At 39.8% G+C, this 26,750-nt stretch overlaps 3 protein-coding genes across 12 annotated transcripts in view; 1 reads left to right on the plus strand and 2 right to left on the minus strand.

Moving 5' to 3' along the window:
* Positions 1-4,614, minus strand: part of chrm3b (cholinergic receptor, muscarinic 3b) — a 31,138-nt gene extending 26,524 nt beyond the window's left edge. The window contains exon 1 of the mRNA XM_051417152.1: positions 2,416-4,614. The gene's annotated coding sequence lies outside the window, so the exon portion shown is untranslated. The remainder of the gene's footprint in view (positions 1-2,415) is intronic.
* The window catches only part of LOC127373071 (uncharacterized), a 395,753-nt gene that overhangs the window by 49,149 nt on the left and 319,854 nt on the right, over positions 1-26,750 (plus strand). The window lies entirely within an intron of this gene.
* The window catches only part of ryr2a (ryanodine receptor 2a (cardiac)), a 324,810-nt gene continuing 302,775 nt past the window's right edge, over positions 4,716-26,750 (minus strand). For all 6 annotated transcript variants that reach the window (XM_051417108.1, XM_051417109.1, XM_051417107.1 and 3 more), the window contains 9 exons: positions 26,031-26,164; positions 25,011-25,071; positions 24,265-24,411; positions 23,812-23,946; positions 17,905-18,061; positions 15,771-15,835; positions 12,471-12,571; positions 10,878-10,929; positions 4,716-9,613 (listed from right to left, as the gene is read on the minus strand). In XM_051417108.1, the coding sequence (XP_051273068.1) occupies positions 9,518-9,613; positions 10,878-10,929; positions 12,471-12,571; positions 15,771-15,835; positions 17,905-18,061; positions 23,812-23,946; positions 24,265-24,411; positions 25,011-25,071; positions 26,031-26,164 (948 nt within the window). In that variant the 3' untranslated portion in view covers positions 4,716-9,517. The remainder of the gene's footprint in view (positions 9,614-10,877; positions 10,930-12,470; positions 12,572-15,770; positions 15,836-17,904; positions 18,062-23,811; positions 23,947-24,264; positions 24,412-25,010; positions 25,072-26,030; positions 26,165-26,750) is intronic.

Raw genomic sequence — 26,750 nt, forward strand, 5'->3', positions numbered from 1 at the left:
TACTGTCGTTTAGCTTCTCTCACCAGCTTGCTAAACTTGTACTTTGACTCCTTAAACCTGTCCTTGCCCCCACTCCTGAATCCTTGCTCCTTCTACAACTGTTACTGTCTTAGTTTGGCTGTGAACCAGGGTTTGTCATTGTTATAACTCACCCTGGTGCGTGATGGTACACAGCAGTCCTCACAGAAGCTGATGTCACAGCCTCTGTGTACTCGTCCAGACTTTCAGTAGCAGTCCTGAACACATCCCAGTCAGTAGAGTTCAAACACGCCTGGAGATCCTCCATAGCTTCACTGGACCACTGTTTTGATGTCCTCACAACAGGTTTACAGAGCTTTAATTACTGCCTGTATGAAGGAATCAGGTGGACCATGACGTGGTCAGAGAGGCCCAGTGCGGCGCGGGTGACAGCGTGATGAGCTCTGCTGACTGTAGTGTCACAGTGATCGAGTGCGTTCTCCACTCTGGTTGGGCATTTCACTCTGTGAAGCATAAAACAGAGGATGAAGAAAAGTCTCTGTTTTTCCCTTAGACATAGCTGAAGTTCGTCCATTTTATTGCACAGTGAATGCACGTTGGAGAGGAATATTCCAGGTAACACTGTGCGATGTCTGTGCTGGCGGAGACGCACGAGCGCACATTTGACCACAATGTCCAATATTTCAACGGAAGAAAGAAGAAAAGTGGGAAACAGATCAGCTGGAGTTGTTCCCCTGATGTTTATGAGCTCTTCTCTTGTGAAAGAGCTCCGGGGATAACAGCCAAAAACATGGCAGTTCAACATGGCGGATCCATGAAGGGTGACCTGCAGCATCTCTAGATAAAAACAGCTCATTCTGAGGTACTTACAGGAAGCAGGATGTGAAGCTAGGGAAACATGAACCCAGCCCCACCCGCCCCCATCATCTTGTGTGACTCCCCAGTTGACTTTGACTTTGTTAATTTTGTACATATTCTCTCAGTCTCTCACTTTATATTTGTATATAGTGGCTCCATTTTATTGTCTCTATTTTTTTACCTTTTTACCTTTATTTGTATTTTTCTATGCTTGATTGTGATTTTTATGCACCAATTTACCAAGGGCAAATTCCTTGTATGTGAAAACTTTCTTTGCAATAAACCTCATTCAGAATTACTTATGCATATTGTGTCCAACTAAATCCAAAATCCTTCATAATCCAACTTTTCATATTGCATACTTTATTATTTCAAAAATTTAAAAATAATTCATAGCTATAGTCAGTTTTTACTTTATTTCAGTCAGCCAAAACATGTGCAATGGATTATTATAATAATTATAATGTGCATATTGCTAATCACGTTAGGAAGCTGAAAGTGAAAATTGGCTTTTATTTACCTTCAATGCCAAGAAAAAAACATGTACATGCTATTTTTTTTCTGGAGCCTTTATTCAGTATACCGTGTATCTCTATGTTTCATTACAAAGGCAAATCTGTATTGAAAGCGACACCAACAGGAGAGGAGGACAGTCAAATGATACCAGGAGCAAGGGAGACATTTAAATACTTCTCAATGGATTTTCTTTGTGGCTGGGACAAGTCGTAGGCTGCGTTTCATTAGTAGTTCAACATGCCCTCGTTCACTTGCCCTCGGCACTTGCCCTCGGGGGAATCCCAGTCGCCATCATAAGTGTCGTTCCAATTGTCTGGAAAACTGAAGTGAACTTGTTGAGATGGACCCTCGGAGGGCTGAACGAGCGAGTGAACAACGATGGTCACTCCGAGGTGGATATCACCCACAATGCATTGCAGTTTACGTCATTGCCGCTATAACGGCGACAGCTGCCAATGAGCAGGCGGTCCATTGTGACTACTGACTCCAAGGACAAGTGCGTTTCATTTAAATCCCCTGCTCCTCCCCCACCAACATTCCCTCCACGCTCCAAGTGGCCTCCGTGCGACGTATGCTGTTACGTCATACCAAGGGCTGAGGGTAAGTGAATGAGGGGAAGTGGAACTACTAATGAAACGCTGCCCTAGATGCAGGGAAAAGGGAAACATAGAAACACAAGGGGAAACTGAGGTTACGGCCGAAGCTGAGCTGCAATGCTGTGGATGGTAGGGGGAGCACAGGCTTCTTTTGATGTCCAACCTTTAAAGGGGAATTTGGCAACTATTTCAACTTAATGAACCCGTTTAGAAATCATTTGGATGGTTAAATGGCCTGTTCCGGTGTTAATGGTGACATCCCTGCTCCCCCTAGCATCCCCAGGCGGAAAACCAAGCTTGCAACTGTGGGACTACCGTCCCATTAAGTTGGAAATAGGAAGTATCGTGAAAAGCAAGAACGAGTGAGAAACACGAACTGCTTTACGGCACATAAACGCACACGCCCCCTCAATACCGGTTAGCCACGCCGGCTATAAGAACAAGTGACGATGAATGTATTACCCACCTCGGTAGATATTGCTCCACACGAAAAAGTTGCCCGGCAACAAATGCACATCAGCAGCGGTAGAAAGGGGGAGGAGGGTGCCGCAAGTGAGTTTTTTTACGACAGTGTTTTGAAATATACGTCCCAGAGCTGGAGGGGGAGCTTATTGAGAAAACATGCAACGACAAAAGTGAAAACCAGAGAAGAAATGGCTAGAGTTGCCAAGTTCCCCTTCAACACAGGTCTTTAATTGACTTTGAAATGATCAGTTGGAAAAACATGAAGCAAGTCAGCACACCAACAATTACATACAAAATTCTATGTATTGGTCAGTTAGCAGTCTTTTAGGTGCACCAATTTGTAAAAGAAACCAATGCAATTGGTGACCTCATCTGCTGCTTTGCTCTTAAGTTGGTAGGCCTCTCATTCAGTTGGTGAAATAATCAACTATGACACATACGTATGTCCTGGTTGCCACCATATGTTATGAGTTTATCCTCCAGGTCCATCCCACAAAGTTTAAGAGGCTCTGTTACCTGGGAGAAAAAAGACATGAGCATTACATTACTGTTGATGTGTTTGAAAGCTAATAATGTTTACCAGTTTCCTTAACCTCTATTGGATTACACACTCTCTTTTGTTTAATACTTGCTCCCCCTGACTTCCACTGTGGACAATGAGCAATCTAAACAAACCAAAATTATTTTGAAATAATGACAAATATATTTGTGTAAATCCCCATATTGAAAACCCTGTGAGTATACAGTATCAGAAGGCATATCGGCAGGAAATCGTACAGGACAGCTGACAGAGACACAGATAGACTTTCTACATCACTGCAAAAATAAACATTACACTGCTATGTGTCCACTTAATGTGTTGTCCTTCATTATTTTGAAGATACAATCTCACCTACTTGCCAATGTCATTCTCCATAGCAGGCCAATTGTAATGATGGCACTGTGGGTTTTTCGCCTCTCCACCTTGTCTACCTAAATAGCTGGAAGCAAACTCCAAACATAGCATTTGATTCCTCTGCAATGGACACAACTTTGGCAGGTGCTCTAACCTATTTCTTTTGTGTCTGCAGATGTCTCTCTGCACCTACCTCTCGCTCAACTTTGACTTTCTACCTACTTACCCTCACCTCTTCACACACAAACAAATACAACAAGAAGATACATACGAAGCAAGAAGCAAAATAATATACACACAAACCACACTGTCAGAGACAAACGGACACAACAAATATACAATACACAGTTCTAGCTGTGTGTCAACATATAATATAAGTAAATACTTTATAAAGTATAAACATTTCTCAAATTGACTTGAAATCAGATTATTAACTTTATATTAATAATATTTTATTGAGGTTTGCAATGTATTGAACATGCATCAACACTGTCACCTATAGTCCTCACTTTCAGAGATTGCATGTCAAACAGTCTCAGACATGCACATATCACCAGTTAATTCAGCACTAGTTAAACTGGAACAGTTCATTCCCCTTTTGATGTGGCTGTTCCAATAAGGTAACAACATCTATAACTGTAAAATTATATAAAAAAAGGCATTACTAATACCTTAAGATCCTGCCTCATAATAATCAGTTTCATACTTTTTCTTCATTATCACAAGTAATCAAGCTGATTTTTGTCTGTGCACCTATGGTCATAGTGCAAACAGGTACTGTTTGCAGCTTATGAATCATGACCTTCACTAAAAGTGTAGGTTAGCCTGAACACTATGTAGCCTGAAAGGGGAAACAAAGGTAAGAAAAGGTGTGCAAAGCACTCTGTGCTTGACTCAGTACTGCTCATTAAACTCCTTGCTTTGTGTCAGGGCCATGTTCAGGACCAATTTCTCAATCCTGCTCCCAGTGGATTTCTGACCATTGCCATCCGCTCCAATTATGTGTGTATTCCACTCTCGCCGCACATTGTTTTACTGTAAGTAACAACTGAGAAATTTCTTCAAAGGCCACACTTGCCATAATGTTGTTTTGTAAAAACTCACTGTAAATCTACTTATCAACTTAATTTGTTGCTTCAATTTACATCCTTCCAGTGCGCACAAGTCTTGGGACCTGCAGTTTATTGTTTTAGTGCTTTAGTGCTGATTTATTTCTTTTTTTATCTTTCTTTAACAGATAATTCCCCACATTTTTAAAAAGTAAAAAAAAAAATAATGAGCCGTAGACAACAGCCCTGCAATAAATCCCCCATTAATAAAGCTTTTATTTGTTGAGACTTGTATGTGTATGTAAATGTGTCCATAACCAGTAAATCACTTAACAGGAAATAATTATGGATTAAGAATATTAATAAATAAAGTTTTATTTTTAAAATCATGCAAATCCATTCATTACTCATAGACTCAGTCCCTCTTTTCACATTTATCTCTCAGAAGTAGGAATAGCTTACTCACAAAGTTTGATGATGATGATGCACTACTGTGTGGAAAACTAAACATGCCCCTTTGTGGTAAATATGGAAAATATTTAGATATTTTTGCATGAGCAAAACACCACTTAGTAATGACATTATTCAGTCTGCTGTGGTATTGCAAAAAAACAACAAAACAAAAATAGGTATGACATCAGCATGGTATAATGAGCGCACTGTAATATACAAAACACCCACACTGGTTGTAGCTGTAACATCCTCCTGTGTTGTCTTACTTGTACGGTCAGTGCTAAATGTAAACTGCTCATGCGTCTTCACTCAACATTAAAGGTGCAGACAGTAAAGACAGCTCTTTAGCAGCTTTCTAGTGGCAGCATGAACAAAACGCTAACAATAGCAATATTCAAAAACTTCTTGTCTGCCAATTACAAAACTGGCTGAATTAAATAACACTTCATGATAATTAGATTAGTCAGATTTAAAAATATATTATTTAACAGTTTAATGGTTATATCATATGTTTTATCTGTATTATTCATATCAATATTTTATAATGTATTATTTACTTGTTTTTACAGTTTTATGTATATTTATAAATATTTAACACTTTGGATATTCATAGCTTCCTGATCTAAGAAATATCATCCTAATTCATGAATACAGACGCTCAAGTCACCTTTCACATGGTTTACTGATGGTCACTTAGGTTTTAGAGAAACCGAACCAAATGCAGAGTGTATGTTGAGCACTGGAAATTATTACATTGTCAGCACATTTACAAAATAGGACCACTTCTACCAGTTTAGGAAGCTAATAGCTGAAACAGAAGAGTGATTGACAATGTTCAGCCAAACCTGCACGTACGAAATGGTGGTTTTATTTCCTTAGCATTATTAAAGAAAAGAAAAGAAATTGATAGATAATAAATTAATAAATAATTGTATTTTAATCTGACATAAAGTTAGGCAAGCTTTTATTAGTTTTGCCTGTGTTTGCAATTTACAATGGTCAGTTACCTCACTTACACTCCCTGAAGGGCTATTGCTTGAGCTTAAAACCAAACAATACTTATACAAACCTTTAACTACGTGAGAGAAAAGCAGGAGCCACTTTCTTTTTTTCAAAGGGATGCAGTTGTGGCAAAAGACTTGAGTTACAATGAAGCCTAAAACACTTAGATACAATATTACAGAAATCTTAATTCATCTTAAATAATACTATTGAACCATTTATGGGTGACATAGATTCAGTGTCTTTGTTATACTTGTTCATTAAGCCTGCATAATAAACATGCAATGGTATATTTTCTCTGAGTAGAGTTTTTGGAGAATGTTCTACAAAAAGAATAACTGTGTTGTAATGTATAAGATCATCACTAAATAATTCTCCAAAAGGCCTCGGATAAACAAGACTTATTTGAAAATGTTTGTTGAACGTTTATGAGCTCTGAGCAATAATTCAATCATTACACATTTCCTACATATATATATATATATACTACAATAATAATTATGCTTTAAACATACTATTTTGTTTCATATATTATCATTCATTCGTCCCTTGTCAGTGGATTCTGATCCAAAACCTACAAGGTCCAACTTTACATCATTAAATGTATTTTATGGTAGGTTTGTACTTTTCTTCCCACATTTTAGCTTTTCAGTAGGAGGTGGAACCATCAAAATAGAAAATAGAAAAAAATTAGCATAATAACCAACATATTGACATAGATGATGGATTTCTGTCTCGATGTTGACTCCGATATTGCACGAGACAGAATTTATACAGCATTGGGTAGAAGAGTGTTTCCTAAAACAAAGCTAAAATTAATTAAAGATGAATCCATCTTTAACGTTGGTGGTATGGAAGCGTCATGTGTCATGACACACTGAGACTATTTGAGAAAACATCAAAACATCATGCACACGTAGCTTGTTCTGCAGTAGACTAAAAAAGTATTGCAACATAGTTACAGTTGCCAGGTTATTGGGTCCACCTAGCTAAAACTAATGCGGTCTAATCAAACAACCCCGTAGTAAATATAGGCTATTGTTTGTTACAATATTAATAATAAATGTGTTTCTATTATTTTGTCCACCCCATTTATATTAATACAGGTTGATTAAATATTAGAAAAATCTCAGTATAAGAGCACAGTCACACATTAGTGAAATCATAACAAGCGAATATTCACCTTCCGTTCACTTCCATTCTATGCATGCAAATGGGCAAATAAAACCTTCTTGTGGCAAAGCAGGGTCACATTTCAGCTTTGCGTGGAGTTCAGCATTGGTAAATATTGACTGGTGAGGTCGCCAAAGTAGCAAACAAGTGTATGTGTGGTTGACCCCTAAAACCATTAAGGGAGTCTTTCTTACAACTGTTTTCGACTGCATTAGTTTTACTCAGGTGGACCTAATAAAGGAACAGAATGAGTGCAATTGAGTGTATATAGAGAGCCACTCCAAAGAACTGAATGTTTTTGTCAAAAAGAGGAAGCCATCTGCACTTAATGAATAGCACAATGTATAAGGAGAGTGGAGGTTCCTCTCTTATTACAACGCTAACACTAGTGACACACTCCACTGACATCTGCTGTTGTGCATCAATTCTCAGTCAAGATCAAGTGTGACCTTATTTGCTGCTGCCACTTCAAAATTAATTTTGATTTCCCACATTGTAAACATTATAACATTACAAGACAATTTAATGTGCATCTGACAGTACTGTATTAGAGTTAATTAAATCAAATTTAATTCATTTTTTTTAAAATTCTAACGCCCCTATTTGCACTCTTATTCCATCTCTTTCTCTATTTCTACTTTCCTGTAAAGTAAAGTAAAGTAAAGTAAAGTAAAGTAAAGCCACACGGCATGTTTCTGTCTTTCATAAACACCCCATCACCCAGCTCTACGGGGTTATCCTCAGTCTTTACATTATATTTATGATAAGCTCTGTGATATTACTCTCTCTGCCTCCTGCTTGCATAGCTCACCCTTGGCTAAGTAAGGCACTGTATCTTCCTGTTTCTCCTCCCTCTGCTTTCATCCATACATTGATCATCTGTCTTTAGCCTGGCCTTGCTGTGCATTCTCACTGGAGGAAACATGACTGATAGGATGCTCCAATCTGAGTGGCTGAATATTCATTTAGCTAAGCAGCTTGCACTTTTTTGGTGAATTGGTATTGCTTTTCATAAAAAATAATTTGATGAAAAAGCCATCATTAAGTAGCTAATTGAAAAAAGACCTAAAAACCCCACTAGTGACACCTGGAGACACGCTGACTATTAAGCTATTGTTAGAGCCTTGACCGGTAGTGGGGCTAAACATTTTATGTTTGTGTGCATGGTGACGTTAGGTCAGTTTGGAGTGTTGGCAAGACAAAAAGATATCCTAAGGCCATGCTGCTACTGGGGCAAAAGATGAAATAAAAAGGGGGGAAAAAATCAGTTACAAAAATATGTCAATAATAGATCTAACTGTTTTGCAAGCATAGTTTTAGGGACCTATATTAATTTCTACAGTCTTTAAAAAAATTAAAAGATGAAAGATGTAGATAACTCACAAGCTGATGGAGGATTTTGACTTGTTAATTTTACATTTTACATACTTTGGCTGAGTTTCCAGATCACTCAGCTCCACTGGAACAAAATGGACTCTTGATCATGATACTAGCAATGTGAACACTTAGTTAAGGAGCCCTTCACACACCGTGTTGGCATGTACAGGGCATGGACACAATGTTAACATCTGTAAACTATACTTTAATTTAATCCAGTTCAACAGCCCTATTCGTGAAGATCAGGATGTTCAGTTTTTGTTGAAAGTCACATAGAGGTGTTGATTCAGCTCTGTGGTAATAGTAGAGACTGTAGTTTGGTGGTGTGTCTGGAATTGGATTCGATTATTATGTTGAGGCGCCTTGTATCTTTCCACTTGACATGTACCACAAACTAAAAAGTTGCCACAAACTAAAAGGTTTCCCTAGAGTTTAACCAAATTACAACCTCTTTGACGGTATTATCAAAAGGTGACGATGTAAGCTTCTCAAGGGTCACATTCATTGCAGAGCTGTTGTGTTGGATTACAACAGGGTTGTAGAGGTGTTTCTTTTGTGTGTCCACCCCCTATACCTACATGCAACGTGCAATGTACACATGAAAAGTCGTAAATGTCATCATATTAATGTCTGCTCTTTGTGTATTGATCATTGTCCTGAAAGTCCTTCAGTAGGAATTCTCTCTTTAGATTTCTTCCACTCTCCTCTGACACGCCTTCTTTTTTCCCTTGCTCCATTATTACTTTGTATTTTTTGCTTTTTACTGTGAATAGAATAGATGAAGCAAAGAAGTCGTCATCTGAGCCAAACACCTTGATGTGCCACCAGTCACATATTTTATAGCATATAATCTGATATTTTCTATGTACAAAATCTCAGAAGCATTCCAAACAAAGTGTGCTGGAAGTTGGGGCTGAGGTGAATGTCTGGGTGAGGAAAAGCTGGGAGGAAGGCTTAGGATGGGGCCTGAAAAGGATGTAGTTCCTCTTGGACTGGGAAATGAAGCTGAGTGTTGAACCCATCGTTCGGTAGAACTGGCACTCCTTAGAGAGCAGTAAGAAAGGTTTGATGGATAAGGAAAGAGAAAGGTGGCTGTAGAGGGCCTTGAACAAGTTACAGTATGAACAGGAAGAGTCTGTTACTCCAAGAAAAGATCAGTTGAGCTGATCCTCGTACTGTTTCCGGAAACAGTCACCAGCAGGAAAAAACTCCCAGCAACGCTCCTGGTACATCTTCCATACATAAGACTCCTTTAAGACAAAAAAGACGGGAGGAGGTAGGTAAAGCTTACATTCCATACTACAGATTTACAAAAGTCATCATACAGAGGGGTGAGATGTGAGGAATCATGCAAATGAGAATAACAGCAGTCTCTCCTCAAAGTCATTCATGTATTGTTGTGAGTTATAATTTGGATAATAATATAATTTGGAAAGGGGTTTCAGTTGTTGTTAGAGGATGCAACAAACAGTCTTGTTTCTGGAAAATTTGTCTTATTTTTTGTCTAAAATGAAAAATAATTTTGTCAAGCATGTTATTAATTAGAAAAGTAAGTAGTAAGTAGTAGTTTTAAAAACATATATCTAGTTTTGTCTTAAATGTAGATAGAGGTAACCAGTAACAAGTTCCAACAATGGTTTGCATAATATCCCAGCAGAGGAATGGTAAATGGATGGTAAATGGACCTGTACTTGTATAGCACTACGTGCCACATTCACCCTTTCACACACATTCACTCAGTGATGGCAAAGTCCATCGAACAGAAACTAACATTCATACACATTCACACACCGATGCACGGCATCGGGAGCAATTTGGGGTTCAGTATCTTGCTCAAGGATACTTCGACCAACAACCTTCCGATTAAGGAACGACCCACTCTGCCTCTGAGCCACAGCTGCCCCCTATTTCCCTATTTTAACAGTAAGTTAAAGTGTCTTTTTGTGTTTTAAGTGAAAGTAGTCTTGTCTCAGTGTTGTTAATTAAGCTGCTGTTTAGTTTTGTATTGTTTTAACAGAAAATGCTTTAAAAAATAGGAATGCTTATGGTTCCTTCATGTAAAAGAAAGGTTAAAGGTTGCACATTTTTAATCCTAGAATAAAGTACAAATTCTTAAATTCAGCTCAATAAAGTGACTAAAATACTATCTTAAAAGTCTTAAATAGTTTTCATTACTTGTAATAAGCTTACATTTTTTCTAGTTTTAAGGCCCATTACAGTTTTGCAAGTTTTAAGAATTCTAGCTAAACAAAGTTGGCTTACCTTATTGGCAGATTTTTTTTTGCTCAATATAAGAAAATGTTATTATACTTAAGAATATTTGGCTTGTTTTTATATAATGGCTATTCTTGCAGTGCACTTTGTTGGAAGCATACTGAGGCATTAACAATGCAAGTAGCCAATAGCAAGGATCAGAAACATTGTTGAGTTGAGTTGTACCAACCACATTACAGTTTCACAGTAAAATATATATTTATATATATATTTATTACAAATTAAAATGCGTTGGTTTACCTGGCCTGTGTGCTCTGTTTCATCTTTGTTGATGAGATACATCACAAAGAATCTGAAACACACATACACACACTTATTAGAAATAATATTCACTGACAATTATCACACATATGTACACCAGGGGTATTCAACTTGTGGCTCGCAAAAGCTTTTCATACCACCTGCAGAATGGCCACAGATAAAAAAAAATAAGCAGGAACATTTCCTCCAGTTGCACCTTCACATTAAATTGGCGGAACACAAATAGACTTTTATTATGAAGTAGTTATCACAGGAAATGAAATATGTTTGTCTGTGAGCCCACTGACTGCCCGCTATCGTTCACCTAAAATTCATTTACCAAGCAAGACAACATTCACATTGGGAATGGTTGGAGAGTGGCTCAGTCATTGTTCAAAGCATAAAAATCAGATCACAGCTCCTCACAGAATGATTATTTTAAATTAAGTTATCTTTATTTTTTGTGGTCTGCAGTATTAAACCAAACTTAAGTACATGTGTCACATTCATGATAACGACGTAACTGTAAAACCAGTTGGAGTTGATTAACATTTCCTGACAATCAGGACTGCAGTAAAAATTTTGGAATTACAGGTTTTAACCATCACTCCACAGTGTCTGCTTAGAAACATTCTACCCCTTAGAAAACTGTAGCTGAATACCCCTGCTGTATATCCCCTTGCACAAACACACACCAACAGTGCCAAATTTAAACCATTACTACTTCTAAGATGTAATATTAACACAGAGCTAAAAGCTCATGTTAGCAGATGGGACATGGGTCAAACAAAAAAATCAAAATATAGATAAAATACATTTTTCCCAAAGATGGTTTCTGTCATTTTAAGTAGTTTGCATCACACTGATGTATGTTCAAGTGTTGGTGTTTTTCTAGTAATTTTGGTTTGAATTAGCTATTTAAATCTAAAAAGCTTAAAAGGGGGTTTCATGTCATGTTTGACAGCTAAACCCTGTTTGCAATTTTCTAAGGGGGGACTTTGATACTGCTACGCCAACCCCGGTCAGTACTCTGGCTCCGAGTGGCGAAAGACGGTAGTGTCCATCTCCGGGATATTTTGGCTTAATTTTTGTACAGTGGGAGTAATTGAAGACACAACACTGATCTGTTATATGTTGATGGTTTTGAGAGGTCTTCTTGACTGCCTCCGATAAATGTTAGCCAGCCCCTTTCTGAGATACAGACTCTCCAAAATCATACAGCTGAGAAATGTTTCAGCCATCTTGTTGGATATAGACTACTATACCACATTATTTATGCAAGTGTTCTGAGATAACTGCAACATTACAGGGCTTATGAAGGTCAGCTCCCACAATCCTGCATTCACTTAATACAAAGAACCTCAAACAGCCACACTGGTGTTAAATTATTGTGAGTCACCACTCAGAAGATTCTCAGTCAGAAGCAAAGGCCAATGAACCCGGCAATTCCATTCAAGTGTACTACATAAGGCAGACATAATATCCACAGTATATGGTGAAATGGCTTCCTGTTTCAGGTGCTCAGTGTAAAACCCTGTCTGGCATTATATTAGAGGTAGAAGGACAAACATACAAACGCACAAATATACTCACAGGTAGTTGGCTAAGTTGTGCTCCTGTAATGTGTGCGTTTCAAAGCCATGTGGCACTGTATCAAAGTAGTCATTGCCTATTCCACAGATAAAACATTTGGTCTGGAAGAGAAACATATACATGATTGTCATTACACAAAACATTCATCTATGAGTCTTTACTTGCAACCTGCATCTGGATGTCAAGCAAATGTATGGACATGCAAATATCCACATGAAAATGTGACATTGGGTGCCCCGTGAGTTACAGCAGCTCTTAACTTCTTGGCTCTTTTTAGTGTTTAGTGTTTTAGTGTACTTTTTTATATTATATATATAGTGTTTTTAGTGTACTTTTTGTTGCTCCTTCATGTCACATCCACACTTTACCCAAGTGTGCAGCTATGGATGTTCATGTTGTGACATTCGTAGTTTGCCTCTTGTTGTTGTTTTTTGAACTTTTGGTGCGGCTGTCGGGAGACCCACTAAACCACGGATCCATTGTTTACACCCGGGATCAGCTATTAGCTCTGTGCCACACACTCCTTCGCTGTGCAGAGCGGCTGGAGATCCCCGAGGAGATACGGCGAAGGAGAAGAGGATGCAGAGCGGGAGTAAAGCACAGACAGCGGTATAAACCATGTTTACCGTCTGTCATCATGGGGAACGTAAGATCTCTCCCCAACAAGATGGAAGAGCTAACGCTAACCCGGCTGCAGCGGGAGTACCGGGAATGCAGCCTCATGTGCTACAAGGAGACGTGGCTGAGTGAACTTTCTCTTGACTCACACGTCACCCTGGATGGATTTCAAGTTGTACGGGCGGACAGGAAAGCAACGGAGAGCGGTAAGAAGAAGGGAGGGGGAATCGCTGTGTTTGTGAATGAAAGATGGTACCACCCAGGATACATCAGTGTTAAGGAGCAACTCTGCACCAGAGACTTGGAGCTGTTAGCGGTTAGCATGCGGCCATACTACCTCCCGCGGGACTTTCACATGTTATTGCTGTAACTGTGTACATCCCTCCAACGGCCGTTGCTGCTGCAGCTAGTCGTCTCCCAGCTTCAAAACCAGAACCCCTAATCCCTCCTCCTCATCTCCGGTGATTTCAACCATGCTTCCCTGTCCTCTGCTCTCCCCACCATCACCCAGTATGTGAAATGCCACACCAGGGACAATAAAACTTTGGACTTGTTGTATGCAAACATCAAGGATGCATACACCTTATCCCCCCTCCCCCCACTTGGTCGCTCAGATCACACCTTGTCCATCTGGTCACAGACTACACCCCTGTGGTGAATAAACAACCCCCTGAGACAGGCCTGTGAAGGAGTGGTCTGAGGAGACCAGTGCTACGCTCAGAGACTGCTTTGAGACAACAGACTGGAAAGCACTCTGGAGCCCCCACGGCAATGACATTGACAGTATGACCCACTGCATTACGATTTAATTTCTGTGTGGAACACTGTGCCCTCCAAGTTGGTATGGTGTTTTCCCAACAACAAACCCTGGGTGACCTCTGAGATTAAGGCCCTGCTGAATGAGACAAAGAGGAGCTGCGCAGAGTCCAGAAGGAACTCCGGCAGAAGATCAGGAAGGGGAAGGACAGCTACAGGAGGAAACTGGAGAAGCGGCTGGAACAGAACAGCGCCAGGGATCTCTGGAGAGGGCTGCAGAACATCTCAGGCCATGGAAAAGGAGTGGGAAGAAACCAGGCAAGCGGTGACAAGGACTGGGCAGATGAACTTAATCTGTTTTTCAACAAATTTGATTCTGCCTCCTCTTCCTCCCTCACCCACCCTGCTCCCACTTCACAACTCCACTGGTCAGCTCCCCATGCCCCTCCACTCCTCAGCCTACCATCTTCAACACCTGACCCCCACCAGCCCACTCCTCCCCCAACTCACCAGTCCACCACCCCCCCTGGGTCCCAGCCCTGTGGAAGACCTCCTGTGTGGTCCCGTTACTGAAGATGCCGCGCCCCAAGGACCCTAACCACTTCAGGCCTGTTGCCTTGACCTCTCACCTGATGAAGACCATGGAGAGGATCATCCTGAGACACCTGCGACCCCTGGTGGGCACACAGCTGGACCCCCTGCAGTTTGCTTACCGGCCTGGTATTGGGGTGGACGATGCAGTAATCTACCTGCTGCACAGATCCCTGCTACACCTGGAGGACAGTGGGAGCACGGTGAGGGTCATGTTTTTTGACTTCACCAGTGCTTTCAACACTATCCAGCCGTCACTACTCTGAGTGAAGATGGAAAGTGTGGGAGTGGACCAATACCTAGCTACCTGGACAACATACTATCTCACCAACAGACCACAGTATGGTGATGATGTGGTGCTCTGCAGCACAGGTGCCCCTCAGGGTACGGTGCTCTCTCCTTTCCCTTTCACCCTTCACACCTCGGACTTCACCCACAACGCCACAAGCTGCCACATCCAGAAGTTCTCCGATGACACAGCCATTGTTGGATGTGTTTCTCAGGGGAACAAACTGGAATACAGGACTGTCATCAGGGAATTTGTCAGCTGGTGTGAGCTCAACCAGCTTCAGCTAAACACTAGCAAGACGAAGGAGATGATTGTAAACTTCAGGAGGAAAACATCCCACTTCACACCGGTGAACATCCAGGGATTGGACGTTGAGGTGGTAGAGAATTACAAATTCCTGGGTGTTCACCTCAATAACAAACTGGACTGGACTGACAACACCCATGCTCTCTACAAGAAGGGCCAGAGTCGCCTACACCTGCTGAGGAGACTGAGGTCCTTCGGAGTGCAGGGCTGTCCACATGGCTTTTTATGACTCTGTGATGGCTTCACCCATCTTCTATGCTGTGGTCTGCTGGAGAGGGGGCAGTATGGACAGGGACAGGAAGAGACTCAATAAACTAATCAGGAGAGCGAGCTCTGTCCTGGACTGTCCTCTGGACTCCATAGAGGAAGTGGATGAGAAGAGGATGTTAGTTAAGCTGACGTCCATCATGGACAACACCTTTCATCCCTGCCGCTGTCAGACTCTACAACACCTGCACCACCTGATCATGTAGTTTCTGTTTTCAAATTACCACCATACCATAGCTTTTACCACTCACCATAGCTTTTATATCTGTATTTATTTTATTTTTTTTCACTCAAATGCTGCTGTGACAAGTGAATTTCCCCATTGTGGGATTAATAAATTAATCTAACTAACTAACAAAATCAATCCAGTGTTCCCATATACGTTTATATTAGACCTGTCATTCATGTGTTCTATAATACTGCATTGTTTTAAGTGGTAAAGAATGAGTGTGTGCATGTGTCTGTATTTTTACCTCCATGTCCTCTTTCACTTGTTCCTGCTGGTCCCTCAGCTCTCCAAAGGCATCGATGATTAACCCTAGAGTGTTCAGACCACAGATGGTGTAGAGGTTAAACAGGCCCACAATCGTTTGTTGTTCAAGTGAACTTGGTTTGAGGTTAACTAACTAGACCACAACCACCCGAAAACCACAAATCCTTTGTTTTATCCAGTGGCCCTTTAATAGTACTTCGTGTATATGAGTCCTCAGGTTGCCTTACAGTTGTTATACTACTATCATAATAATGATCCTAATTTTATTTGGGTTTATGTGAAACTATGGCAAAATTATTTTACTTCAACGATATGTAATTCATTTATAAATCATAGCAGGTTACTTTGTAACATTCAGTAGATTAGAAGTAAAATGTGTATGTTGTATGTATATGTATAGAGAACAATAAACCAAAATTACAAATGAATTGTCTCATAAAGAATAGCTACAGTGAGGAACCTTATGTGTGGTATAACTTAAACAAAAGAAAAACATCCCTTTGTGCACAGTTATCTTCAGGACCATTACGATTAGACCTAGAGACCAGTAGGTTTAATGCCACTCCAGAGGAGGACAGACTTTGCTTGTTGTGTGATTTAGGTGCAATTGAGAAGGTGGTTCACTTTTTGTTTTGCTGCCTTGTCTATGAGGACATAAGGGACGTACTTTTTAGTAAAATGTTCACCATTTATGATAATTTCTTTTGCCTGGATGATTATGAAAAACTGCTTCAAGAAGGGAGCCTTTCTTGTAATGAACTCTTTGTGCCAAGTATGGAGAGAAGGCAGAATATTTTGTTTAAGACCAAGCCATATAATAATCTAAAATCTGTACATTTGTAATGGAAGAAGATGTTTAATTAACTTTATTTTTGGTGTCTTGTAAACCTGAGAGGGTTGGCACTTTGTTTGCTTGACATGAACATATAATAAAATCAAAATCAATATTAAGTTCAATTTTGAAATAATTCTACAAATGAAAATATCATCTTTGACACATCAGATTGGAAATCTAGAATTAAAGAGACAAAAAATAGACAATACAGGCACAAATCATGTTGGAGCAGAAATATATATCAATTAATGATGGCTGCATTCATTAAGTTGCTTTGGGAGCCATTATGCATGCTGGTTCACTGACATGGGTTAGTGGAACAGAAATGGAAGAGAGCCATTGTTAATGTAATTAATTTAACCTGTGTTTGCTGTAAACGTATTGTTGCTTGTAGCTGCCCAGACTTACAAATATATGGACATTTTTGGAAAATAATATTTGGATCTACTGGAAGAACATTCAGTGAACAGTGAAGTATGGTACTGTGTGAAGAAATGCTTCTATGATAACTGACTCCTGGAGAGCATAATGTAATTTTTTCTGTAAAATGGTACATTAGTATTAAAAGTTGTTACTAATTTTCAAAATTTAACCAATTCAGACAAACGTTGATCCTAATGTAAATACATCACATTTACAAGTGTGGTGTGATTAAAGAGCAGAATGCAAAAAAAACTGATGATCATTCTAATTCTTAGTATTAATTATTAATAACATCCCTAGATATTTCCAGCCTATGTTCCGAAATAGGAATCAAAAATACATTTTCATTACAGTCAAGCATAAGTTTTAAGTTTCTTTGATTAATATAACAAACCAGCATTAACAACCTAAGGGGCCGATCGTATAGAGACACACTGCTAGAAAGATGTTGCCTGCTAAACCATTGTTTTCCTATGGTGCGGTGGGCCTGGCCTGTGCTCCTTTGTAGTGGTTTTTAGGCACGCATAAAAGTTAAATTATCTTTAGCACAAGGAGTGGAGTCATGTAGCTCGTCATTGTCACCTTTGACCCAGACAGCCAATCAAATTAAGCAAGAGGTGAGCTACTATGCCAGTAAATGGGTTGGCCAGCTAGTCAGCTGTTGGAATGTGAATGGAGAGCTATGGCGCAGCGGAGCAGTGGGTTTATAAACTCACGGCCATGCCTATAGCTGTGCATCTCTGTGTTATGAGTCCCTAATGCAGTCGTCGGTACGGGTTCCAACCATTCTCAGTCAGAGAGTGTGGGTGTGGGTGTGTGTGTGTGTGTGCGTGTGTGTGTCTGTTGGATCGCTCACCCTGGATGATGGCCAAGAGGATTACAATGACGAAGAAGAAGAAGGTGATGTCAAAGATTATGCGATAGATCTCATACTCATCACCTGCTGGGTCCTCAATCTGATCACCAATCCCTCCACCGGCTCTCACACCTACATACATGTGGAACATGTAGCACTAGGAGATGGGGTGAAACACACACAGGGAGAGGGGTAGAGAGAGAAAGACAGAGATGGAATTCAACTTGCAAGATTTTAAATGGGGACCAGTTGTAATTACTGCAACTTACATTGACTGAATTTACAGCAGCAGCACTGAAATATTGCAAGAAAATTTGCTAATTGTTTGCATCAAAAGTTTAAAAATATCCGATCTGGGGGGTGGCACATAAGACTGTTTAAAGAACTCAGTGGTAATTATGTATTTAGAGTCAGTTAAAAGAGAGAAAAAGAAAACCTGAGTACACAGAGAGAGAAAGATTAAGTGAAACAAGAGAAAAGAATGAACAGAAATGGAAGGATCAGTTCAGATCCTCTCACCCTTCTGTCAGTGTTATTGTAAGGGATTTATTCAAACAAAGGGAGGAGAGGAAAAAGCAAAAATCTCCGTTCTTCTTCATCAGTCTATCCCTCCATCACTAAGCCCTGTCACCTTCCTGTAGAACAGGCATAGCCACACAGCCCCTTAATAGGAAACAGAAGAGCTCCATGGAATGCTATGGGTGGCTGACTATAGGGGATTAGGTTGTGTGTGTCCTGAAATTTCCGGGTGACAGAAGGCCCACTCCAACCACCAGAAGACACATATCATAGAGCCCTTATTTAGTATTTCTTTCAGATGACTTGGCAGCAGGGAATAGCCTCATCACAACAGTAATTCATTCTGAAGACAGATCAACTGTTTCCTCACCTGTTTTCTCACTCTTTCACTGACAAGATATTCCTATATATTTGACATAAATGATTGCACTTACATTGCTGTGCTACCTGTTATGCTAACCTGCATTATAATATTTGCTTGAACGTAAAGGGTTACATCAAAAACAAAAACTGGAATATTTGCATGTCCTGAAGAAAATGTGTGTGATTGCTGCATCTGTGGCTGCCACCGCTACTACTGATCGCAGGCACAGCTTTTGAAAGAATCCCAAAGATGTGTTTGTGATTTACATCTGAAGATACCACCCAAAATCGGTGGTAATTTAATACTGTGTTCAAGAGATATGGCCATGAGGGAGAGGAATTGTGGGTAAGAAAATTAAATGTTAGACACGCGCAATGTGGTTTCATGTACAACATTCACAAATTTGCAATCCAATTCAGCATTGTAGAATTGTAGCCTGTTGGGTCATGCCTTGATTAAGTTCGGTAACCAATTACAGACAAACTCACACACAAACCTATAAGACTTGCTCGGCTTTGTCTAAATATGCTATGCACCAATTTTGGTGAAGATTATATGAAATATGCCAAAAATATGTAAATGTCTTTACCAAAAAATCTGAAGTGGTGGAATGTTTTTAAGGCATTGAAGGGTGTGGCCTGTATCAGTACAATTGGCATCATCCAAGGAATCTACAGTGGAAATTTTTGTCTTCTATGCCTAATGACTTATTATAAAACGTAAAATGTTTAATTACAGACTACATGGTACAAGCAGCAATCACACATTACAAGGGCAGCTGTGGCTCAGAGGCAGAGCAGGTTGTCCACTAATCAGAAGGTTGTTGGTTTGAGCCCCGGCTCCTCCACCCACGTGTCAAAGTATCCTTTAGCAAGATACTGAACCCCAAATTGCTCCCGATGCTGTGCATCGTTGTGTAAATGTGTATGAATGCGTTACTTACTGTTCGATGGGCTTTGCCATCACTGAATTCTTCTTCATGTTCATCATCATCACCATCATTCACTACTATTAGTGTTGTTGTTGCTGTGCACCTTGTCTCTGTCCTTCTGTCGTTACTTCTCTCTCTCACCCCAACTGGTCGAGGCAGACGGCCACCCACCTAAAGCTGGGGTCTGCCTCTTAAAAGGAAGTTTTCCTTGCCGCAGTCGACCAAGAGCTTGCTCATGGTGGGAACGGTTGGGTCTCTGTAAATAATTTTATAAGGAGTACGGTCTAGACCTGCTCTATTTTGAAAAATGTCCTGAGATAACTTCTTTTGTGAATTGGAGATATACAACTAAAACTGAAGTGAAAATTTAATTGAGTTAATGTGTGTTAAAGGGCGAATGTAGCATGTAGTGTAAAAGCGCTTTGAGTGGTAGGAAGACTAGAAAGGTGCTATACAAGTACAGGTCCATTTAACATCCATTACACAACTAGAATTACCACCCCACAATTGTATGCCTCAGCCAACCAGTCAGTTAGCCGTCTACATCCATGTCTGTCCAGACAATAATATATGTAGTGAATAAATTGAATAAAAGGTATTAGGTGGTTTTGGCTAAATGTAATTTATCACTATATTGATGATACATGTATATTTCAGTGAATATACATTTTTGAACACACTGATGAAGGATAATCATCAATTCATTGGCTACACAGGTACTTGATTCTTAACTATATCATAACTATACAAAATGTTGTGATTTGGTTTCTCCTGGCATTTTTAGATCCAAGGCCTCTCTATGACCTGTAGATGAAATTCACTCATCGAAACACATTAGTCAGGCACACTCCAGTACATTATTTGTACGTGATATGTTCAAAATTCTATATGAGGCAGGAAGTGAAAAAGTGGACGAGTTGGAAAGATGATAGCCAGTACTGTGCTAGTTATTGTTTGTACTCTGTGTGAAAACTTAATTTATAAAAGCGTTAGATTTATACTTGAACTTTGTGTGAACATCATTGTGCCTATGTTACAATTCTAAAAAATAATTAAAGCTGCAAGCAGCGTTGGGCGGGACCTCGCACTCCACGGAACTCGGGGCGTGCTGCGGCCGCGTCACGTGCCGTCGTCACACGTGTGGACCACAACATAAAATGTTCACGTCACCCAACTCCCAAGCCCTCATCTCCAGAACCTGATGAGCTCTACATTGTCACACGTTTCAGACACTGCAAATGACTTACACTTTCATAGTCAGACTCCTCACTGCGAAAGGTGGAAATTCAGCCCCACACCAAGGACACACAATTTGATGCACAGTAAATATTTGATTAACTTTTGATCACCAATGTGTCTAGATTGAAGAGATCGAATATGAAGTCAATATGATAAAATCTGTAGGAGTAAGTTAAAATAGAGGCCCTGAAATGCCGGAAATGGCATCACAGTGGCAGACTTTGATGGCACGCCACAGACATGCCCTTCAACATACAGTCATAAATAGCACAACTTGTAATCAGCAACATTATTCAAGAGTACTGTCCAGTTTTGAAGCAGATCTGATAAATTCCCTAGGAGTTTGTTTGTAAAAATACAAGACCACGGACTTCAAAATGGCCAACTTTGACGGCACGCCACGGACACACCCTTCAACGTACAGTTACAAATTGAACAGCGTTCATTCAGCACCATGTTTTGACTGTACTGACCAATTTTGAAGCAGATCCCAGAAATTCCCTAGGAGGAGTTCGTTCAAATACAAGCCCAAAAAGTCAAAATGACCACAAAATGATGAAAATTAAAAATTGAAATTGCAGACTTCCTGTGGGTTTTGGGGCATGGGTCCAAGAGGCTTTTCTGCTTCTTTTATCATGATACACATGCGTAGCAATTTTCGTACATGTGGGCCTTACGTGTCTTGGGGGCTGATTCTGGGGGGCGTGGCTTAGACGTTTGGCGGCGCCCGTGCACGGGGACAATGTCATATCGGTATTTTTGCTACGTTTGAATTTTGTGCAAATTTTCATGCCATTTTGAGCATGTTGCGGGGGCCAAATATGCGGTCGAAGTCCCAGAGGTATAATAATAATTCCCAGAGGAACAATAGGGTCCTTGCACTTGTTAGTGCTCGGTCCTTAATAATTCCTAGAGGAACAATAGGGTCCTTGCACTTGTTAGTGCTCGGTCCCTAATAATAATAATTCTTAGAAGAACAAAAGGGTCCTTGCACTTTTTAGTGCTCGGTCCCTAATAATAATAATTTTAACAGGAACACTAGGGTCCTTGCACTTGTTAGTGCTCGGTCCCTAATAAACGGACCAAAAACAATAGGGACCTTCCAGCTGTCGCTGGCTCGGTCCCTAATTACACAGGTCCTAAGAAGCCCACAACTTACACACTCATTTCAATAATACTAGGACAAAATAGGGTTGAGTCAGTGTATATCCCAGACATCAAAGCGAAGTTGACCTTTGACCTTTTGTGTTATCATCTTCATTGTTGTATCCCATTAAATATCTGTGTGGTATTTTTCATTACCACATAAATTCTTGAGTTATGAAGAGTTTGTCAAGGTAATTTAAGGGTGACATTGAGCTTTTAACCTTTGGAACAAAAATGTCACAAATTCATTGTTCAACTAATTGTGAAATATTTATACAATGCTCGAGTTATGGCAATTTTTAGAGATGCCACAGTGACCTTGACTTTTGACCAACATATTCAAATAATTTCATCCTGGAATCTAAGTGGATGTTTATGCCAAATTTGAAGAAATTCCCTAAAGCGAGATATGTTTACAAGAATGGAATGGACAGACAAGCCGAAAACATGATGACTCAGTCCAGGGCAATCGCTTGTGCAGAACATAAAAAGCATAATACACCTGCTATCACTGTACCATGGCCTGTATCATGAAGTGAGATTGGTGGGTTTACAGTTATCTTTATGCCGTCATTATCACATTTCTGTATCACAAAGCAGGTTTAATTTTAACCAGCATAAATCACAATGGTAGCTTATGCTGCATACTGTAGCTAGCCTGCTCCCGAATCGTGAAAGTGGTCTCCAGATCCCATTATCCAGGACCATAATTGTTAGGCTTCATGAAGTCAGATACTGCACCCAGAGACAGCTTTAATTTGAATTTGCTTAATGATAAACACCCCAGGTTAGTAAATAAAATGTCACACAAACTGTTGCTATCGCTAACAAATGCCTAGAAGAGGAACAAATAAAAAGAGACCATATAATCTTACATCAGCTCAGCTGGACCGCAGACAGAGCCTGAGGGTGAACACTGTCAGACTAAAAGCTCTGACCCATGACTTTTTGTCCATAAATGGTGCTGTTCTCTCTTTACTGACAGGCCACAGAGGATACTTCCTACTTTTAGTGAGACAGGCTTTACTGACATTATCAGCCAAAGCAGCAGTAAGCCACTACCCAGAGCAATGAGACTGAATAGCCGTTTAAAGGCAGCAAGCAAACCAAAGTAATCAGAAATGATCAGTCTCAGCTCCCAGTATAGCTTTTGGTTCATATGATAAAGGTTTTCTCCAAAGCTGTCACTACACATTCATATAACAATGTACAATGAATGGCTATCTGCACAGCATCCATCAACCCATTCTTCACCCATATATGATTTCAGGCTCATTGATTACAGTAAACTCCCTCTTTCTTGTTTGGCAGCAGCAGCGACACAAACATGTGGATTGACAACACTTGACTTGACAATCCCTGACTACTGTATCTACCACCAGATCAGCTGCCTTTATTGACAGAAAGCATATGATTTGATAGAGAATGTTTTGTGGGAGGAGGTACTCAGTCATCATGATGCTGAACTTATCTCACACTCATGAATATGCTTTATGTGCAAATAAAATAAACTAAACTAATCCAACCTCATATATTACATCAGCTATTTGTTGCGGTCACCATATAAATTGTTGTCACTATGCTCATACTTGACTGACCAATTGCCATTATGCCAAGATGCTGCTTTGAACCATTTGAACCTTTCTAGAAATACACAATACGATGACAATATGTCTGATCCACTGCAGCATCTAACAGCAATACTTACTGTCAACATGTCATCACACTTCATGTCTGGCAGCTCTCCATCTTCACCCTTGTTGTAGAACTTCCTGAAGAAGTTGAAGGCCACTACTGTGTAGAGGTACACTACCACTGCTAACAGGCCAACTGTTAACACCAGCTGGAAGAGAGGATAAAAGACACAGCTGAACAACAGTCTGGATACAGAGGAAACATAACCAATACAAAATCCATAACTCTAGTGGAAAAATAATAAAAATAATAATAATAATAATACAGTCCACATTTTTGTTGACTTTTGAAAAATGTGAGATGGTTGGTAATAATACTGTATGAAAGGTTTTTGGTTGATCTATCGGGTCAGTGTACGGTAGTTGTAGGTAGGTGTTTCGAGTACTAGTACTGAAATATGTGTGCACTGTGCAGTTGTATTCATGTTAACTATGCTGTAGCTGAGTATGTAATAGCAGTTGTTCACCTGTTTGCCATTGTGTGTGACTGAGGACAAAATGGTACGCAGTGTCTTGAAGCCCATGGCAATGTCAAGCAGATGGGCAGCAAAGAAGAAGTTGTTATAGTGACCAAGGATGGACATGGTCATATACCATGCCAAATAAAGGAAGGACTGCAGTGAGGGATAGACAGGAAGAGAGGTTAGTCAAGGTATTGACTATTACAGATGAATTTGTGGCTACATTTACATGGCTTTTCAACATCAGTGCAGGTTAATCTATCTATACATCTGTGGTACCTTTACAGACTGTAAATGATACCAGAATTAAACATTCACTGGACTAAAACTCCTCTTATATCATGTTCTCTATGAATTGTTTAGTTTGATGCCCATTTGTTTGTGAAAAACTTTGATTTGATATTGATTTGGGCACACTGGCATGACTAGATAGCTAGCTAGTCTTGTTGTTAAACATACTGTCAAATTATATTTACTGTTTGTTGACTTTAAATCCTGCTAGCTTAAAATGTCTGCAAGGAAGTCCAATTAAGCCATCATTGAACCTTTGATCATCATCCACAAATAGAATACTGACAATACATGTACGATCATTTGTACTATGGCACAAAACCAAGGCAATATGTATTAGTTGTAATACCTTTATTTTGATTAATGATTAATTTAATTTTCATTAACGAAAAACTCTGGGATTACTGTGGACAGCATTTAAATTCCATTCAATTTAAAAACCATGTGATGAATGTACTTACATTGTCTGTGAATACAACCCCCAGCTTCCAGATCTGGTACTTGACATCAATGGAGTTTAGCCTGACAACAGAGGGAGAAGAATCTCACAGAGCATGATCATGCATGATACCATATGACCAGGGGACTTTTTGTTTTAATTATATTTTTTGGCTTTTACTGCCTTTATTGTAGTGACAGCTGAAGACAGACAGGAAAGGGGGGCAGAGAGAGGTGATGGCACGCAGCAAAGGGCTGCAGGCCGGGTTCAAACCCTGGGCAACTGCAGCAAGGACTCAGCCTCGGTACATGGGTCGCCAGCTCTACTCACTGAGCTATCTGGGCGCCCCGACGAGGGGACTTTTTGCCCTGAGTTGAAAATAAAATGGCCCTGCTAGTAAAACCTGATACCATCAACGCCCATGTACACATAGGGCATTATTCATTTGAAATCAAATACAACAAGGTCTATCTAGGAAAATCATCCATGTTTTTATTTCCTCCTGTTTGGATTACTTTAACTCCTTATTTTCCTGTCAGCCAGTCTGCAATTACTCGTCTTCGACTGGTTCAGAATGCTGCAGCCAGCCTTTTGACAAATACTAAATGAAGAGAGCACATTATCCCCATTCTAAGCATGTTTACATTGGCTTCCTGTATGCCTTAGAATTCAATAAAACATCCTCCTGATAACATTCAAAGCCCTCCATGGCATGGCACCTTCATATATTTCTGAGCTTATAACACACTACTCAGCACCAAGATTACTCAGATCTGCCCCACAGTCTAAGCTCAAATCAAAGGAGGACAGTGTTTTTACCTACCAACACTTTACTGTTTCCCCCTCACTGTCAGTCTTTCATTTGCAGATCTTAATCTGTTTTTGTTAACTGTGAAGAACTTTGGAACTGCTGTTTTGAAAAGTGCTATAAAAATAAAGTTTATCATTATCATTATTATTATTATTATTATTATTATTGTTATAACTCAAAATAACTGACTGAATATTTGTATTCACACACAAACTCACAGAGAATACTCACACAGCAGTCAGTGAGCTGTCTCTCCTTGGCTTTCTCTTTTTGTGAGCATCGCTGAAGTCCAGAGCAGCCTTATCCATTCCCAGCAGCTCACTGATGCGGTCGTGACCGTAGAACTCCCCATATTTATCCATCACCTGAGGAAGAGCAGCATTTCTTGAAGAAAGTGGAACAACATCTCAAATAGAAAAATGTTATTTAAAATAAACATTAGCTATGCAGTACATACACTGGGAGCTACAAGCTCAGTTAACAGGAGGTTTAACCAATTTCACCCTTTTCAAAACTATAGGAGAAATGTGGCTTTGTTGATACTGATGTTCATTACAATACCTAAAAGTCTCCCAAAGTGTCTATACAGCTGTATCAAGATTGTGATGACATTACTTTTCAACCTGTAATAGTCACTGAGTCAACTTTATATACATAACTGTATAGGCAGAGAAAATAATTGGGAAGACAGATAGAGAGATAGAGTGAGAGAGATAGTGTGAGAGAGTGTGTGTGTGTGTGTGTGTGAGGTAGAGGTAGAGCATGTCTGTAAGAAAGCTAAATTCAAATAAAATCCCAAATAAGATGTTGTGCTCTAATGTGACATCTAGTTGCAGTAAGTTCCTTATATATAATCTTCTAAGAATTAAATCGGCTCAACCACAAATTGAAACAATTCAAAAACAAACAATAATAACGATATATTGTTTGCTTAGTCATTAGAAATATTTA

The sequence above is a fragment of the Dicentrarchus labrax genome, unplaced genomic scaffold (assembly GCF_905237075.1).
Source record: "Dicentrarchus labrax unplaced genomic scaffold, dlabrax2021, whole genome shotgun sequence".
Lineage (NCBI taxonomy): Eukaryota > Metazoa > Chordata > Actinopteri > Moronidae > Dicentrarchus > Dicentrarchus labrax.